At 37.3% G+C, this 19,139-nt stretch overlaps 1 protein-coding gene across 1 annotated transcript; it reads left to right on the forward strand.

Annotated features, from left to right (window-relative positions):
• The first annotated feature begins 5,226 nt into the window (after positions 1-5,226).
• On the forward strand, positions 5,227-18,459 carry shakB (Innexin family member shaking B). The gene is made up of 5 exons (XM_018550105.1): positions 5,227-5,703; positions 13,992-14,211; positions 16,390-16,679; positions 17,100-17,353; positions 18,422-18,459. The coding sequence occupies exons 1-4, from the start codon at positions 5,341-5,343 to the stop codon at positions 17,346-17,348; spliced, it is 1,122 nt and encodes a 373-aa protein (XP_018405607.1). The 5' UTR covers positions 5,227-5,340; the 3' UTR covers positions 17,349-17,353; positions 18,422-18,459.
• The last annotated feature ends 680 nt before the right edge of the window (positions 18,460-19,139 follow it).

Genomic DNA, 19,139 nt, shown 5'->3' on the forward strand with positions numbered 1-19,139 from the left:
ATTGTACCCTATTTGAGTTACTTTTAATTATTATTATAGGCCATCACAGCTTCAATATACCGTCAATTTAAGTAAAAGAATAAAGGTAAACAAATTTAATTAAAAAGATGTATTAAATTTGTATTGAATTGTGTATTTAACATAAAAATGTATTAAAAATTATATTAAATTGTATTTAACTTAAATTTAGTTTATTATTTATTAAAAGTGCATATGTTAATATGGACGTAGTTTACTTTGAAACTAACCACGGAAATGGATTAATTTACATTTTAAACACGTACAAGTTAAAAATAATAAAGTATTATTTAACTCAAAGGATTGAATTACCGTTGTTTCTTTGATGTAACAGTGGATATTAATCTACGTTAATAAAATGGATATTAATTATTAAAAGCACAGATTAAACCTGAATTATGCACTTAGAAATCAATTAAGGTAACTCAATTCCTAAATTTAAATAACATTTCATCATTTTTAACTAAATGTATGTCAAAATGTAAATATCAATCCATTACTATACTTGAATTGTTTAGCTCCAAAACAACAAAGTTCAGGGCTATTCGAGCCGCGTTGGAATTTACTCATAAAAAACAAACGCCTCGACTTTTTTATATGATCATCTTCAATGTTAAAATTTTAGAACAAATCTTAGTCGGGCAATTAAAAATGAAATTATATAAATAATAAAAAGAATGAACAATATTTCTTTTTATACATTTACGCAAAATTCCATGTCTAAATATATTAATGCCAGTTTTCTGAGATCGTCAAATCGCTCAAGACTGTAGGACTCCAAAATTGTAGTATTAATTATGGGAACATAAAAGAACTTGTGTGTGTTCTTATAAGTACTGTAACAAGGATATAATTGTTAAGTAATAGGTGATAATTCTGTTATACAACCCATAGTTTTTCAACTTGAATTCTTGAATTGGTCGATTCCGCGATATGCATAACGAGATATACATTCTTAGTAAATAGTAAACTGAATTTGAATCAAATTTAATAAGAACACAGTGCCTGGCGATTTGTAGAAATAATTAAGAACAATTGAAATTAGGTTCAATTTGACATTATAAATTTAACAATGCGGGACGGTCTAATTTTGAAATCGCAATCCTGCTCGTCGAGCGGAACGGTTCGCGGCTTCCGATGATGTGAATCCATCCTAAAAGCGATAGAGGCGAGGAAATCCGTGGTCGCACCTCGCTTCGTTTTGCCCTCAGGTATTTCTGAGGAGAGCGCTTATCCGCTCCGTTTACTGCCGGGCGGTTTCGCTCGTGGCGGCGAGAAGTGCAGTCGCATGCGTAAACGCTAAAATAGAATAGCGCGCGCACGTCAAACAGCATTACGGGCCTCTTAATTTCTTGCCTATAGCCCGGCTCATTTTCGGCGGTACGAGGTACGCCCGGCGAGGCTGACGTTGTAACGCGCCATGTATACGGAGGCGTAAAAAAGGGGGTAAGGGTGAGGTGGTGGGATAAGGGGTCGTATCAAAGCGGATGTGCCTTTGAAGTGGCCGGTGCGTTAATTGCCGCGGAGTTTTCGATCGTTTCGCTTACCCGAGCCCGCCGGCTCGTGGCATTAATGGGACTCGAACGTGGGGAGGGGAGGAAAGGGGGGGGAGGGGGGGAGAAATTACGAGAGAGAGAGAGAGACCCCATCGGGCCGGTTATAAATAAAGCGGGGGCCCCCTCGAGCATTTCGCCGAGACTTCGCAATCCCCGCGTGCTCGTTGTGTATCCGCCGGTACCACTTGTCTCACTTATCATCCCGCGATACTCCCTATCGCTCAGCCGCATCTGGAAAAAGTTTCTCCCGACTATACGTTCGCGTCGTATTTACGCGGCGCGTACGTTGCTCATCCTCCGCGTTAAGTCAAATAAGAAAGATGGGACCGCGGATATCCGCGCTTTGAGGTGGAGATGTGGAGGGAGAGGGAAGGAAGGACGACGCTAATATTCAAGAATCAACTTTATCTGCGCTCAGCGATCGCTGTGCGCAGAGATTAGCAGGAAATTGGTGTCTAATTGGCAGGACGGAGAATTGCATAAATTGATATCGGTTCTTATATACGTTCGTCCTATCCTAACTGAAAATATGGAGAGATAATTATATATGTAAATTAAGATTATATATGTGTAACGCTTAACTTGATTAATGAGAACGTGTTCATGTATCGCATTGCAAGTCGCAATGAATAGCTTATTCGATACGTCGCGCGTCGTAGGATTTTAACACTTGAGATTTTTGCGGATATTAATAGGTGTGTGTGAAGTTTATCTTGATTTCCGTACATTTTTCTCCGCAAGATTTATATAGCGCGCTTACCGCGATGACATGCACGCGAGAAGAACCACCAGGGTTATTCGGAATTTACATTTAGCCTTAAAAAAAAAAAAAAAGGATCACGTTAATGTCCAATATGTAGACTGTTTCTTTATGTTTCGAAGCGTGTTCGATAACTTTGGCACGTTTCAACGTTTCTCATTTCCATTTCGACGGGCTTGCCCCCGTTAAAACATCGACAGACCGTCCGCAAGCGCGGAAACAAGTGTAAAATTGTTTTATTTTCCCAAAAACGTTTCAACTCTAAAATGGTTACGGCGAGCGCATCCTATCTTGGCACGGACCCAACAACACAACTTCACCGAGTCGAAGGAAACCCTTGTACTTTCGTATAACATCGACAAAGAACCACCGCAGCCGTCGAGTGCACATAACAGTATTTCTCCGCCGATAAAATTACTTAAATTTCGCGAATATAAAGCCCGTAGGTTCTAGCTTACGGTCGTCTTGAGTAAGCACGCGCGATAATTTGGCCAGTCCATGAGCGAATACGGGATTTCATATCGCGATACCTTTACCTTGAAAATAGTCCGATGGCCGGCTTGTACTTGATCTTGAAATCATTCGGAAATAAATCGGAAATAACGCGAACTCGCTCGGACGTATGAGAATTTATTCCTGAATTCGGGCAGAATTAATCCGGCTTTTACGGTGAACGCGTAATCGGATCTTTTCCCCGTGTGATTTAAATTGAATCATTCTCTGCAAAGCGTGAACGGAAGACAAACCAATCTTTTTGTCGGGTTAATTTCGAAAGCCCTTTTTAAATAATAAATAATTGGAAATGTACGTAAAAGTTTAGAAAATTTTTATTGTATGTATGTCTTAATAATTTTTGTAAGAGAAAAGATTTAACGATAAACGTCGAAGATCCTTCTTTATCACTGAAAAGCACTCTTCATTTTTATAATATATATATGTTCTTCTCGTAATATTCAATTTAATTTAATTACATTTAATAAACATTTGATGTGTTATTCTTAAATGTGTGCAGAAACCAGCAATATTCTCGTTTTAATTACTTTTAATAGTTTTTTGCTAGAGAAAGGATCTTAATAATAAAAACGTTAGCAAGTCTTTCCTTAATACTGACAATTTCTCTATTTTTATAGCACTGTATGCTTTGGTATAATCATCATAATTAGGTTTCTAAAAGGAGCAAAAAACGTGTATCAGCACGATGAGTCGCGAGCGGATATTTTCGTGCGTTTTCTCCGAAATTTTCCAAGACGCGTCACTATCCGTTCTCTCTTCACTTTACGAAGAAAGATGTGTCCGAATTGGACGATGAGAAGGCTTTCGATAAAACTAATCATATCCGTGCTCCCTTTTCTTGACACTCTCAAAAAATAAAAAATAAAAAAGGGGGAAAAGGAACGGCGAGGAATTTATGGTGACTTTATCGCGGCATCAAAGCATAAAGACGAGAGACGAAACATGTGAAACCGCGCGAACGAGGTGCACCGTAAAGATTTTTCGCTCTTTCACGGACACTTTCCGAGAATATCGCGGTGCAAATTTTGGTAACGCGCGAAGGACTTCTGTAAACATTTCAAAGCGTGCAATCTTGTAAGGTTGCGGTTGTTTTGTAATTTACTCGCGCGAATGACCACAGAAATGTACACGGAAAAAACGAGTTTTGCTCGAAACATCTAATAAAATTTAACTAGACCCAAACCCGAAACTAATTTTATCGTCAAAAAATACCTGCGGGAGACTCGGGTATAATGAACGGTGCTGCAAACAATTTTCTTACTTCAGCAATCAGTTTGAGCGTCCTACATGATTATTTTGTCCAATATTTTGTCTAATAACAGAATCATTTTTTTGTTTATGTCTGGCTAAATTTTTAGACGCTTCAGTGAAATCTTTCTTTCCCGAGTAAAGTGAGAATTTGAATGAAACTCTCTTCTGTTTAGAATACCCGAGGGAAGTCGTGAGATAAGATATTTTGAGAGCATCCCCGCTGGCTTGTTCTTCGAAACGAAAGCTCACGGAGATGCGTGAGATCGACGAATCTGCGCGTGTCACCGAAACCGACAGTGTCACTCGAATATTTGTGTATTTCGAACAGCCGAGATTAGAAATTGCGATACGAACGTGAATAGGAATACGAGAAGAATGCGCGGGAGGACTACTGCCGTTGGAACAGCGGATTATTCAAAGTCCCGTCAACGTCGATCGCAACGCGACTCGGCGATCGAGGGATCGTCCATCAAGTGGCAAACTTTTCCGAAGAAAACGTTCATTCGTCGAATAACGCGGAGTAAATCTGAAGAAAGAGGAAACGTACAGAGCGCACCGCGAGAGGATTGTACCACGTTTCTTTGGCGAGAAATGTGAGACTGTTGCGGAAGATTAAATGCCAAAGACGGAACAATAATCGCTACTTAAGAAGACAGTATTTATAGTAGTAAGAATAAGATTTAAAGTAATGTATAAACCGTAAGAAGTATTTCACACAGTTTTCAATCAAGGAATCGACCAAAGGTACATATATAGATTTACCAAGATTTTTTAGTCAAAATAATTATTAAAAAAACAACACATATATTTTTGACGATCGAAGAAAGATATTTTCTTAAAAAGCAAAAAAGAAAAAACTGCAAGGATAACAATTGAAGAAAATGAAGTAAGTGATTAAGTGAAATAGATCTCTTTTCGAAAAGTTTTACGGAAGTTGAAAAATACGGACCATAAATAAAAGAAAATGTATACAGTTAACATTTTTTTGTAAGATCCATTTTCGGTATTTTCCCTTCAAGTTATGAACTCGTGTCGTGCTCGAAAGTGAAAAAGTGGACGAGAAGTCGGACTTCGACGCGGCTGAAAAATGGCCTCGAAATCGGGAACAGTGAAAAATGTAGACAAAGAAACGCGGTAAAGCGACGTGAAAGGACTTGGCACGTCCTGCGGACGTTATTCCGGGGTATCCCCCAGAATCCGTGGCCCTCCGATCTCTTACTCTAGTATCGTTCTGGTACCAAGATGCTGGACATATTTCGCGGCCTGAAGAGTCTCATAAAAATCTCGCACATCCATATCGACAGCGCCGTTTTCCGCTTGCATTACAGCCTGACTGTGATCCTGCTGATTGCGTTCTCTCTGATTGTCACTACCCGCCAGTACGTCGGCAATCCTATCGACTGTATACACAGCAAGGACCTGCCCGAGGACGTTTTAAACACTTACTGCTGGATACACAGCACCTACACGATCACCGCGGCGTACCGGAAGAGAGAGGGTTTGGAGGTACCCTTTCCCGGCGTCGACAATTCCAAATCGTATCCCGAATCCGAGCGAAAGGAGTACAAGTACTACCAGTGGGTGTGCTTCATGCTGTTCCTGCAGGTAATCATTCTTTTTTGCACGAAAGAAAGTGTTCCCGACCTCTTGCATTCGATAAATTGAGATGTACCGATTTGATTTAGCAGAGCACAGAAATTTAAGCGATAAAGCACAGAATTGCATTTGTGTGTAAATGTATGTGAATGCGAATAATATTAACAAATAATATTTTAGATGATTGCGATTAATGGAAAAAAAAAAACAAGTAAAATATTTTAGCGCGACTGAATGATAATATTAACAAATAACATTTTGGGTAGCCGAATAATAATAACAAAGCGTCTATTGCGAAAGTGTGACTAATATATGATATAAACTGTAACTGTTTTTGCAAGTGCGGATATCGAAACATTGCCTGCACGTAAAATTGGCCGCGCTACGCGGAATATAATGTAATTCGAAGATTCCATCAAAATTTATATGCGTCCATTTAACGCCAAATGTAATAGCTCGGTCCTAACTCACGCCTTTCATGAACGCGCACCGTCGCGTCGATTAGACAAGTGAAACATCAAGCACGTTTAGCGTTGAATGTGTGGTTTGCATACGGGCCATAAAACGTACCGGTGCTTTTAACGTTGCACTCCTATAAGCGTTACTCATCCATCAATCTTTCTGCTCGGGCTCGAGCGACCTGCATGTTGCTCGCGAAGGCCTATCATCTAGTCCATTGCCAAGAAAGAAACCTTAAGTATAACAATGCACTAAACTTCGTCATTGAGAGCTGCTTGTGCGTGATCGTCTTATTCGAAATAAAGATGATTATCACCACAAATGCTCGGACGATCACGCGCTGCTTTACCCCTTTCTGCCCTAAAAAGTTGAATCGCGTCACGCGCATCATTAAAAAAAAAAAAGAGTCTAATAATTATCAAATGTATTTTGTTTACCATATTGGTGCATTATTTAATAAATATTTTTTTAGTAACCAAGCTTTATTATTATTACGTGATTTTTTTCAGTAGGTACATTACACGTTCTGCATTTTAAATAACGTAACTTACGTAACATATAGGATTATTAAGATTATTTGGAGATATAATAGAGAGGTAAATGAGCTTTGCTACGAGATAATAATATCAAATGAATGTGAATTATTTGAAAGAAATACGATTATCACCGCGCATAACACGACAATATTGCGCGCTGTTAAAACAGGAGAAACGTTTTTAATGCGAAATTGAGTGTCAAACACTTGCTGTCGCCTATCGCGGCTGATTATTTCAGCTAGCTTGAAAGAAATAGGAAGATCGTGATCGAAGGTTTAGATGAAACGGGTTAATGGCGTGGCGCGAACACCTGAAATAGCGATCCATATAGTATTTTTCCTTGTGTTCTCGCGCGTTTCTTTCATGCTACTCGCATTGATGTCTCAAAATAAACTCAGTCGATGACAGCCTATCCCTCTACGAAGGTTCTCTTTCTATTTCCTCGTCTCCCTTCGCAGTGTTTTTTCGTCCGGCGTCTCAAAGCAAACTATACAGTTTACAGCGAGTAGTCGCCGCTTTTTTACTGATGTATTCCCTTTCGTTGATTTATGTATCTCCTCACGCATTTCTATAATTATCGTTGAGCTAATTTCATCGTTTGCTGCACAATGAATTCTTTCCCGCTTGTTTTTGTTCGCCCTTTGCGGTTTAAATCACGTAATGTATAAATCATGTTATTTAACTTTTCGAAATTAGCTAATCTTTATTTATTAAAGAAGATTCTTTAAAATTATATTAAAAACGTCAGAGATAAATTACACAAAGGAATGAGTATAGATCTTTCTGATTGGAAATACTAGAAATAGAAAAACAACGTTCTCTCTTCAGTCTCGCCGCTTTGGATAATCGTTAATGACTGCAAGATTATTTGAAATCTATAGCGGCTGAAACAACCGATGAAAAAAGGGTGTTTCAGCCGCTTAACGAGCGCCCCATCGACATATTAATCCCGGTTCTTAATCAGAGCACGGTTATCTTATCTTGACTTTGTCGGCTTTTGTTCGCTTCCTATTTTTTCTAGTGGAAGAGGGAGGTAAAAAGGTGACGAGAAATACGGCTTCATAAGCGTTCATTTTGGTCCGTCGGTATGTTCTTTTACGCGTATAGTAATGGTGCGCTTAATTTCGTTGCCCAGAATATGTGCACGCCGCACTCGTAACACGGTCGATTAAGCATGTTTTCAATGATGGAGATCGTCGAACCGCATTATACTTCCCGTTCGCGATACAATTAGAACGATGAGCTTATAGGAATTCTATACTTACAGTAAAACGTAACACGTCGTGTCATGTAACCTAACGAAGGAAAAATAAAAGGAGCGTCTCACACAGTGCTATTAGTATTAATTGTTTTACTTGGAAATTTTTTCTTGGCCTTGGACAAAAATATATTCCTCCCCTGATCCGTTATTGTACAAATTCAATGATACGGGCGTAAAATTCTAGTCAAATGTCCATCTTCCATGATAAACGTTTACAATGTCAATCAATGTAAATACCCTATGCAGTACATCAAGATTTTCTACCGTCTTATTAGTGCTATTAGTATTAATTGTTTTACTTGGAAATTTTTTCTTGGCCTTGGACAAAAATATATTCCTCCCCTGATCCGTTATTGTACAAATTCAATGATACGGGCGTAAAATTCTAGTCAAATGTCCATCTTCCATGATAAACGTTTACAATGTCAATCAATGTAGATACCCTATGCAGTACATCAAGATTTTCTACCGTCTTAATTTTGACGTCATGGGTGTAATATATACCGATGACGCGTTACTATAAGCTCCATTAATATTCATAATTCTGTCATAGGTGATTTCGGATACGTATAACCTTGGATACATAGAACCTTGTTATAATATTAGACCTCATTGGCTCCCGTTTCAAATTTTACAACAAAGTGACAAAATCGAAAGTCATCTATTGTTATATTTTTTCGGTGAAACTATATTTATATATCATATCAGCCGGTGGTGTAACACTATATCAGATTACGAATAATACAGATTGATGTTTCGTCGATCAGCTTTTAGTTGATCATGCTGACGTTTGCAAGATAATATCAGTTATGTACGTTTAGTATCGAGGTCAAGGGATGCCTCTCAAGTCCGGCCAGTCTTCTGACAGCTTGTACTCGAGACTCACGTGCGTGTTTCTTTTCTAAGTCTATTTATCGTCTTTAATGTTTCCTTCGCAATTGTTCTGTCCCGCCAAAACTTTGAATTAACTCCAATTCACGAAGTGGATAGGATTGTGCATTGATGTGTCAACTACTCAGAGATGAGAAAGAACAGTGTACGAATAGTAGGATGTACGAGAGATATAAAGACAGTCCTTTGTTAAAAAAATTGTTGATTGAAACCATGAATAAATAGTGTTCGTGCGTGTGTCGTGACTTTGTGTTATGGTATTTTAAAAAATAGGACTTATAGACATATGAAAGCAAAGATAATTGTATCAATTCTTTTCATTGATATGATTGCGAAAAAGGGAAGAAATCAACATTTTGCATACGAGGGAGAATCAGTGCTAAACCTCGTAGAGAGTTTTACATTGCACCAAAAATGAAAGACAAATAACAGATGAGAGGGGAGTAAAGTGACAAGAATAAATGAAGGGAGCAAAGTAAATTAAAGGGAAGTTAGAAAAGCAAACAGTAGTTCCACGTAACTTTTACGACGGTTTACGTCCACAAAATGTATACACTCCACCTTAGGTTCAATCTCAAGACTATAAATGGTACGAAGAGAACGTGGGTGGTCCACTTTTACGACTGTAATTGTACTCTACCGAGGATTATTCGTTATCTATTTTTGACGTTTAAAACGGAAGTTTACGTCCAACAAATCAATTTTTAAACAAAATAAAAATCAACAACAGGAAAGTGATAAATCCATGCAAAATTTATACTTTCATTCAATATCTCAAAGTATTTAAATACCTACGAAAGAAAATACTGGTCTAAAAGCAATTGAATTTCGTATTCATCGTGCAGTTCGTTCAAAGGATTTCCAGTAGGATCGAGGGACTAATTGAAAGTGTAAAAATAGAGACAGATCGCTGGTAGAAGAAAACGAGGAGGACGAAGGACGTGGTGGCATCGCGAGAAAGATTGCCCAGCGACTCGAAGCAAAGTCACTCCCCGGTATCCGTTTATTTAACATGCCGCTAATGCTCAAAATGATCGATCTGTTCGGCTCGATTCGATCGCTCTTCAAGGTACACAGGTACGCCGAAGACTCGATGATATTTCGATTGCATTATCGTGCGACGGTGGCAGTGCTGCTAGCCGGTTGCCTCACCCTCGCTTGCAAAAGTATCTCCGGCTCGCCGATACACTGCGAAGCCACCACGGCCGTGGACAAGGCCGTGCTGGAGACCTTCTGCTGGCTTCACACCACCTACAGCATGGTGCGGGCGTTCAACATGAGCATCGGTCAGGCCGTGCCTTACCCTGGGGTGTCAAACACCAAGGGCGAAGGGGGGCACGGCCACGCACCCCACCCGTTGGTCAAGCAGCACAAATACTATCAGTGGGTTATCTTCTTCTTGCTACTGCAAGTAAGAAGCGACGGTCTCTTTTTTCGCATTTTTGTCGATCTTTTGTTTCCCCACGTACACACATTTTTTGAAATCTTTTTTTTATTATTCTATTTTTATATTATCTGCACCTTTATTACGCGTTTTATTTAATTATTTTACTATATTTTACTTTATAATTATACTCGTCTCTATATACAGTAAGTATATCAATAATTTAAGAATATAAACATTTTTCATGTATCTTTATGTGTAGAATATTATTTTTCTTACGAGATACGGTATTTTCTATATCAATTGTAAACGTAAACCTTCGATTCTTTAATTTTAAGTGAAAAAGCGAAAAGTTATTTATATTACAGATAACGAAACATACGAAAGCGATTAAATGCTTATATCTAAATTAAGTTCAGAAATTGCTGGTTCTGAATCAGTATGTCGATACAATATACGATCGCAAATGTGCGTATATTCGTTTATCCGTGATTGATAATCCTTGTTCATAACGTCAATACATAAATACAGGTTACAGATAGTTCTGCCTTTAAAATGCATATGTACCTTCGATGCTATCTTTGATCGTACCTCCGCCTCCCATACTTCAAGCATTACTCGTCTTCGCGCACGTACAATGTCGTTCTTTTTCTCAAGTTACTATCCTCTATTTATACGTCCAATGTTCCTACAACTCTCTCGCTCTTTGATTAATCGTGCATCCGCCTTTTATTTTGCAATTGATTGCTGCGTATCTAATGTGTTTTCTAGACAACGTTTGACACAAAACATGTATAACGTCGCATATCGCTAATAAATTGACAAAACGCATTACTAATATGATTAACGTTTAACAAAATTGAAAATGTAACGTAGGAAACAGTCTTTGAAAACTATTCGCGCGTTTGTAAAGACAGTTTTTATATTATTTTTGATAATAACTAAATAAACAATGAGTATATAATATACAAATGTATCTTAATAAGAACGTAAATTTACTGAATTATCATTTAATAAAATAATTTTTTCTAAGAATTTTTTTTGTATTTATAAATACGCGTAAATAAAAATATTTATATTTAACAGAGATTCAAAATTAGCTACATTTTATCTTAGGTTTATTTTTGCACGTGTTAAAAGTACACTTCTTTGTCCGCTCTTCTTCCTTCTTCGTCTCGCTTTTCTTAAAGCTACAAGCTCTTTCGCCTTGTTTAGCTAAATTTATTCGGGGCTAACAACGTGACACATAGATGCTACGCATCGGCCGGGGATCGTGGCGAAACATGTATGCGGTTCCTTCTTTTCGTACCCGCAATGAATATTTAAAGTCAATTTTCTCAAAAACATGAGAGCCTCGTGTGAAAATTTTTATTCTATATTTTCGACTCATTTTTAATGTAAAATCACTCTCTCTTCGGTTGTACCAGATGTGAAATTGTATATAAGATTGATTAGATTAGAATCTATTTCGTCCAATTTTACTTTACGTTTTAATTATAAATTACAGTTATTAAACTTTCATTGTATAAGAAGGTGCTTAGAAAAGTATCTTTATAACAACCCTTTTTATCACTCTGCAAGATCAATTTCACGCGAAAAAAACAAAGAATATATCTTACAGAATACGCTTTCAAGTTAAAGTTTAATTTACTTGTTTTTTTTTTTTATAATACATGTATAATATTATAATATATTGTATGATTTATTAAAGACCTGCGGAGTGTAAAATTAATTATGTCACTTAATTTTATTCCTTATTATCTAAAGAGCAAACAGTAAATGTTCGAACCTATTTGCATATCTAAAGGAATTTCTGCTCGTCTACAAGTTCAAACACGCACACATTGAAAGAGAGATATAAATGTCCTTTCAGCAGGGCAGCAAATATGATCGCGCTCTCGATCCTGGTTGGCAAGGGAAGAGAGAAGAAGAGAGGGACACAGATCTATTTTCGGTCACGCATTTTCCTTTTCTCTTTACAACGCAGGCGTTCTCTCGCGATAATGCTAAAAGCTGCAAATCGTACAATCGGTCTGACATGCGCGTTTATTTTACGTTTCTTCATAATTCTTGTCAAGAGCGAGGTCAGACCACCCTGTTTGAAGAATCCTGTCGCAGATATGTAAACCATGTATGCCGAGGCCATTAAATGAGTTACGTAACGTCCATTACATTTATACACCGTCTGTATGTAATATTTTTAAGGAGTATAAAAAGTTCAATTTACCGCCAATTTTAGTTGCTGCAATTTTTTCGGTTTATATATTATATATAAACACTTATACGTTAATTATTAAAGTATTTATTTCGAAGCTTAGCGTTTGAAGAGTTCTAAAACAATTTACTTCACACGAAGATTTTATGGAGTCGTATCTTCAACGGATTTTGTGAAGAATTTATATAAAATTGGCGCGATATCTGTGTATTACAGGATTATTATTGTACATGTTCTTCGCATTAAGATTTCACCGTCATCTCGCGTGTTTGTCCCAAAGCCAAAATAATAAGTCGTTTCTGGGTTTCTTAGAAACAATGTGACTCGTTGGATAAAAGCATACGTTTTGGGAAACCCATTAAGTTTCGACGCACGTCTTAAGCACGTACTTTCATTAACAATCATCCGAGCCTTCCGTAAATTGCAATTTAGCTCAAATTTTCTGAACACACGCCAAGACGTAAGAGGGTAACGCGCGACGAGCGTACGTATCTATATTCGATCGTGTACTACGGCAAGCACGACCCGAGGCCCCTGGCGATAAGCCAGAAAGCTTTATATACCGTGAGAAAGGGTTTACTCCCACATCGTGGTCTCGATAAGTGCATTGACATCGCTTCGGAAATTCTAATGTGAGATAAGGTTGTCTCGATTCAATTAGCTCAGATTATCGCTCCAAGCATGACTATACTTACACCTCTTCCATTCATCTCTAAGATAGTATCTATTCTATTTTAGTATTCTAAGATACTATCGAATAATAATATTATAGGGAATTAATAAAACATTACGATAGAGGTTGCGAGATAAGACTTGATAATGGATTCGACTTGAATCTTCCGGCAGTCCGTATATGTTGTGCAACTTGTACTTAATAAGTGTTATCGTTAAATGGTAATTCTTAATTAATGTAATTTATATATAACTGAATTACACAAAAATAAGAGCGATGTCAAGCTGTTAAAATGACCATTCCAGTGAAACAACGAACTGGAAAGTTAACTTTTATAAGACGGCCACTATATTGTGGCGTAAAACTGTCGTATTTTGAAGCGAGGAGTACATCGACGTAACGTATAAGAAATATCTTAAGGAAAACTGTAAGATAAAAAAAATATATACCCCCGCTCACTAAAGGTTAATTAACCGTAGATTTAATTTTGCCGTTAATTCATTACAGCGCAGTTACATGTTATGAGTAATAGCCAATATGCAACTTAATTCGTAGAACATCGACACTCGAGCGTGATAAACGGCGGCGGTATGAAATAATTAAGCTCGCGAGATACTTTCCGCATCTCGAAAGAAGGCGCGGTTAGCAGTTTTTACGCTAAGAGTAAAATGGAATTTCGCTCGTGTATGAGTGGTACTCGTATTGTTTTAATCAGCAGTTATCGGGCGCAAGGTATAATAATGATAACTCTTTTTGCACGTACCGTAACTGTTTGGCTAGTGTGTACATAAGTAGGTCCGCCTCCTACGGAACTCCTCGTAATATATCAGCGATTGGCTGATTCGTCGGTATTTATTCACTCGGCACTTTGCTCGCAGGCGATCCTCTTCTACACCCCGCGCTGGCTCTGGAAGGGCTGGGAGGGTGGCAAGATTCATGCCCTTATGATGGATCTCGACATCGGGCTCTGCTCCGAGGTGGAGAAAAAGCAAAAGAAGAAAATGCTGCTCGACTACCTCTGGGAGAACCTTCGCTTTCACAATTGGTGGGCTTACAGGTACTACCTATGCGAGGTCCTCGCGCTCCTAAATGTGATCGGTGAGTAGCCCACACATCTCATTTTTTTTTTTTTATTTCGGCCCGCGCCGAAATCCTTTGTCAATGTTTGAGCTTCTCGATCAACGCACGTCCTCATCGCGATGTCGTAACACGAACAAATTCCGGAATTCGCAGACCCGTTAGGCGAACGTCACTGCGTATCTTCCGCTTACGATCGATAAACATAAACCAGTTATGCACTTGAGAATGGTATTTAAAGCGTTTCCCTTTCGCTGTTGAAGATGCATATGTTCGCATATAGCTAAGATTAAGAAGTAGCATTTTAAAGAACAATTGACGGCTTTTCGCTGTTACTTTATGTTAAATACTATATATATATGTTTAAAAAATATATTAAAATAAAATAAAATAATAATATTTGTGATTCCAAGAATAAATCCAATACAAATAAAATACTGTGAGCGGTTATTAATGTGTAAATTATGTATTTTAATTGAGATGTACTTACAAACAAAGTTAAAATAACACAAACGTTTCAAGTCTAGAATGGAAAAGTATAATTTTTATGTCCCGTTTAAACATTTATACGGACGTATATATACTGTTTACACACATTCTGTGATTGAAGTATAATAGAAATCAAGATTGAGAGAGACAGAGAAAGTGATAAACATTATGTTGTTACATTGACGGTCCTTTAAAATTTAATATTGATAAACGTGAATATCTCTTGATGCTTCAACAATTTTTATAATATAGTTTGAATATTAATATATAGCTGAGAATAATTAGACAAATATTTAATTTGTTATCGCGGTACAAACTTTGTACCTGTTTGTATTTCTGCGTTGAAGAGGACTCAAATTTAGAGTTGTGGAACATTTGCATTTATCTTAACTTTGTTCGGTAAATAAGTACATCCCAGTTAGTTACGAATTGTATCTTACTACATTATGAATAATTTATGCATCAACGTAATTTATGCAACAACTGCAGAGGCTTAGATATTTTACTTGTAGAATATAATATATCTTCTGTACATTTCTCTACCTAAATAAACGTTTATATATAGTTACTTATCTAAAACTATTCAAAGAAATATGTATTAAGATTTAGTAATTTTCTTTTAGTGTACGTTACAGATTTTCAATACACGTCACAATAATATGTAATCGTTTTCGCAGAAAGGTTGTGTCAAAGACGATGGAATTCAACGAACTATCTCTAAATTAGCTCGCGTTAATTTTACAAACGTATGTAAGAAAAAGGAAGGCTGTATAATGAGCGGTGAATGAATGAATGATTCACGGTAAAAGTTGGCAGCGATACAGCTGGCCAACCGCTTGCGAACTCTCCGATTTGACTTTGAGATAGCTCGTCAATTTTATCTTTTATGTCTATTGCGTTCCGATTAAAATGTGATATGACTGTATAAACGTATGCAGGAATATAATCATTCAACACGTATAAATCAATCAACTACGAAAGCTATAAAAATGTATGTATCGTATAATTGTTTGATTAAATACGAAGTTATTATTCAATATTTCATTCAGATACAAAATTGTTCTAAAAGAACTATACAAATATTATTCTCAAGGCTGAGATTGGTATAAATTTATATGTTATAAGATTTAATATACATATATTTAATAATGTTAAAATAAATTTTTTATGATTTTAAAAAAATACTGTTGCAGAAATATTAAAAAAACATAGAGATTAATTGTGCTTTTAATTTTTATTATACAGTATTCCAGAAATCATGATACAACTGAAAAGGAAATAATTCTATACATACAAAATAAGCTAAAAATGTAAAATAATTTTTTCATACAATCATTTCCAACATTTGTAAAATAATAAAATTCGTCATGCGTGAATATCTTGTTTTGCTGTATATTCTCGATTACTTAATTCAATCAATACAAAATAAGCAGGAATAGTAGTCTATTTAATTAAAACAATGAGATCTGTTCAGTTTTTTAGTTTAAAGACGACTTTTGCGAAAACAAAGCCTCTCATTTAAAAAAATATTTTATTCTATACTTTCGATTTACTTTTTCATGTAAAATCGACTTCTCGGTTGTATCCCGGTTTCCGAAACACCTTGTATACATTATAAGCAGTTGTTGAAACTGCTTTGAGAGAAAGGCAAATAGAAATACAATAATAGAAATGACGGAGAATTGTAAAGCAACGAGCACATTGTCGCAGGTCAGATGTTTCTGATGAACCGTTTCTTCGATGGCGCCTTCTTGACCTTTGGCATCGACGTACTTAGGTTCCTCGAGTCCGATCAAGAAGACCGAGTAGACCCTATGATTTATGTCTTTCCACGAATGACCAAATGCACCTTCTACAAGTACGGCGTCAGCGGAGAAGTCGAGAGACATGACGCCGTCTGTATACTGCCCCTGAATGTCGTGAACGAGAAGATCTATGTCTTTCTGTGGTTCTGGTTCCTTTTCCTCGGCGTGCTCAGTTTCTTTACGGTTTTATATAGGGTCAGTAATCCCGGAAAAAGGACTCCTTGTATTTTCTAAATAATATCTGCGATATAGAAACAACACAATTGTTTTGCTTCAATCGGTGTCTTTTACTTAAATTTCCAAATTTTTAAGTGCAAATAATAAGCTTAACTCTTCTTAAGCAATAAGTTCGTTACAACTTCTAAGATGTTCATTAGCATCGATATAATTAAATTGCTTATTATAATTTAATTTGAGAAATTGTTATCCTAGTTTCAGATGACGTTTAAGATCAAAAGTTAAATCGACACACAGTTTACAGAACACGTTACTGGATATGCATCTAAATTCAAACTGAAATATTATTAAACACTTTAGTTGTGTTATTTCTGATGTCATTTTTTATTATTACTTAATTCTTGTTTTTCTTGCAACATAATTTGTTTCTCCCCGCAGATCCTAATAATATTTTCGCCACGCACGAGGGTCTACCTGTTGCGAATGAGATTTCGTTTGGTACGAAGGGACGCCGTAGAGACCATAGTGCGTCGCAGTAAGGTTGGTGATTGGTTTCTTCTCTACATGCTGGGCGAGAATTTGGACACCGTGATATACAGAGACGTGATGCACGAATTGGCGAACAAACTCGCCTCGAGGCATCACCACGGCGTACCGGGAATGAAGGGCGAGCTTCAAGAAGCCTGATCGAGGTGAGCGCGTCTTCCCTTGTTCTCGTTCGTGCTACGCGTAGGTGTCCGTTGAATAACTTTGCTCTTTATGACACTGGCATTCAGAAACGTATTGAATTCTTGAGGGATCGTCGGCGTACATCCGCCGATCGCCTACGTGATATACTTGTACGTGCTGGATAGCATTTGTATATTATCTGCATCGTGATATTACAACGTGATCGATGTTATACTCGTAAAAATGTTTATGCTTCGTACAGAAAGTACAAGTACAAATGCATATTCTTATCAGTGTTTCACAAAGATAAATACATAATTTTTTTAAGACTTAGGAAATAAAATCTTTCACTGAAAGAAAGATATTTGGTATTTCTGACTATCACTGCATAGTAAAATATGATTAGTAACTCCGTTTTATAGTTATAACTGGTATAAAATGTTAGTCATAATATTTATGTTTATGCTATGTAAAAAAAAGATATATAGGCATCCCAAACTATAAATTTTTTTTAGCATTTATTCTCTCCATTCATGAGAATTATAATAGAAAATTATAAAATATTACACAGACTTTTTTATATTTAAAAAAAGTAAGAAAAATCTTTCAAATATCGACGGTTCGTTTTTTTTAAGTATAAAGGAAATCTGAGAAATTTTTTTAAAAGTCATAAAGTTACACATTCCGAAAAATTCTAAAATTTTGTAAGAGGACTGCTGTCAGTGACCCCGTTAATACAATATAATTTTTTTTTCGTATATGCATTTAGTTTGCAAGTCACTTCAATTCATAGATAATCTTATAAGACAGTTCTAATGGAATTCTAAAAAGTAATTCATACACTGTTTTCAAATCCGAAGTAATTTCACTTTGAAAGAAGCGCGCCATCAGTATTGTTTAGCAACGTAACGGCAAGTATCTCGAACGATCTATGCGAGTCAGGCACGTGCGCGCTTATGATTTCACCTGCCATAACTAAGCAGCGTAGAGACGCGTGTCCCGGCGCGATGTCCATAGATCAATTGACCGTGTCCAATGCAATCTACGCAATCGCTTCATGCGCACCATGAGTCGGATGATTATTGTTGCAGGTTGCCTCGGAGGGACGGTACGTTCAATTCGCCGCTGCCGCTGCCGCAGTTCTGTCCTCGCTCATCTGCATCGCGCGATCGTCGTCGCGTCCGGGGACGACGCGGGACGTGCGATCGCAGCCGGGGCCCGAGAAGACTAGCTGATGGATCTTCCCCGAGGATCCGCGGGTCTGGTCTCGCGAAGAGACGCGTTTTTCCCTTCCGCCGATTGTTGCTCGTTGAACTCGAAGCGATGCGACAGCGATAGTCGCGCGAAGTCGCTTTCATGGAGATCACAATTTGTGGTGAGAAAGAGAGAGAAAGAGAGAGAGAGAGAGAAAGAGAGAGAAAGATATACGCTTTCGCTAGTCATCCTCTAGAATCCAACGTAGTTTCGGCGAGTTCAACGATCTCGATGCTGCAAGCACAAATTTAGGAAAGACGAAATATAGGAAAGTCAATGATGTGTTTTTGACTTCATAAAATTTAGCTCTCTCTTTACGCGTTATATTCGTTATATATTTTAAGATTTATACGCATTCCAGTATGGTATGAATATCATGAACACAAACTGTACAGACGATATCTTGAACGCATCCGTGTCATATTTTTCTGATAGAGGGAAGATCACGTTTCTCGTTAGGTTCCCATGTTATCTCATATTTCCACTTTCTCCTCACTTGTAGACGTAAGCGCGAAAGCTGCATTTGGCCATGTCTTGCAGCACGGGGAACTGAAC

The sequence above is a fragment of the Cyphomyrmex costatus genome, unplaced genomic scaffold (assembly GCF_001594065.2).
Source record: "Cyphomyrmex costatus isolate MS0001 unplaced genomic scaffold, Ccosl1.0 scaffold123, whole genome shotgun sequence".
NCBI lineage: Eukaryota > Metazoa > Arthropoda > Insecta > Hymenoptera > Formicidae > Cyphomyrmex > Cyphomyrmex costatus.

Coding starts and splice junctions, on each gene's coding strand:
- shakB (XM_018550105.1), top strand. CDS start 5,341: ATGCTGGACATATTTCGCGGCCTGAAGAGTCTCATAAAAATCTCGCAC. Junction 5,704..13,991: donor GCTTCATGCTGTTCCTGCAG/GTAATCATTCTT, acceptor CTTTGCTCGCAG/GCGATCCTCTTCTACACCCC. Junction 16,680..17,099: donor TCTTTACGGTTTTATATAGG/GTCAGTAATCCC, acceptor TTCTCCCCGCAG/ATCCTAATAATATTTTCGCC.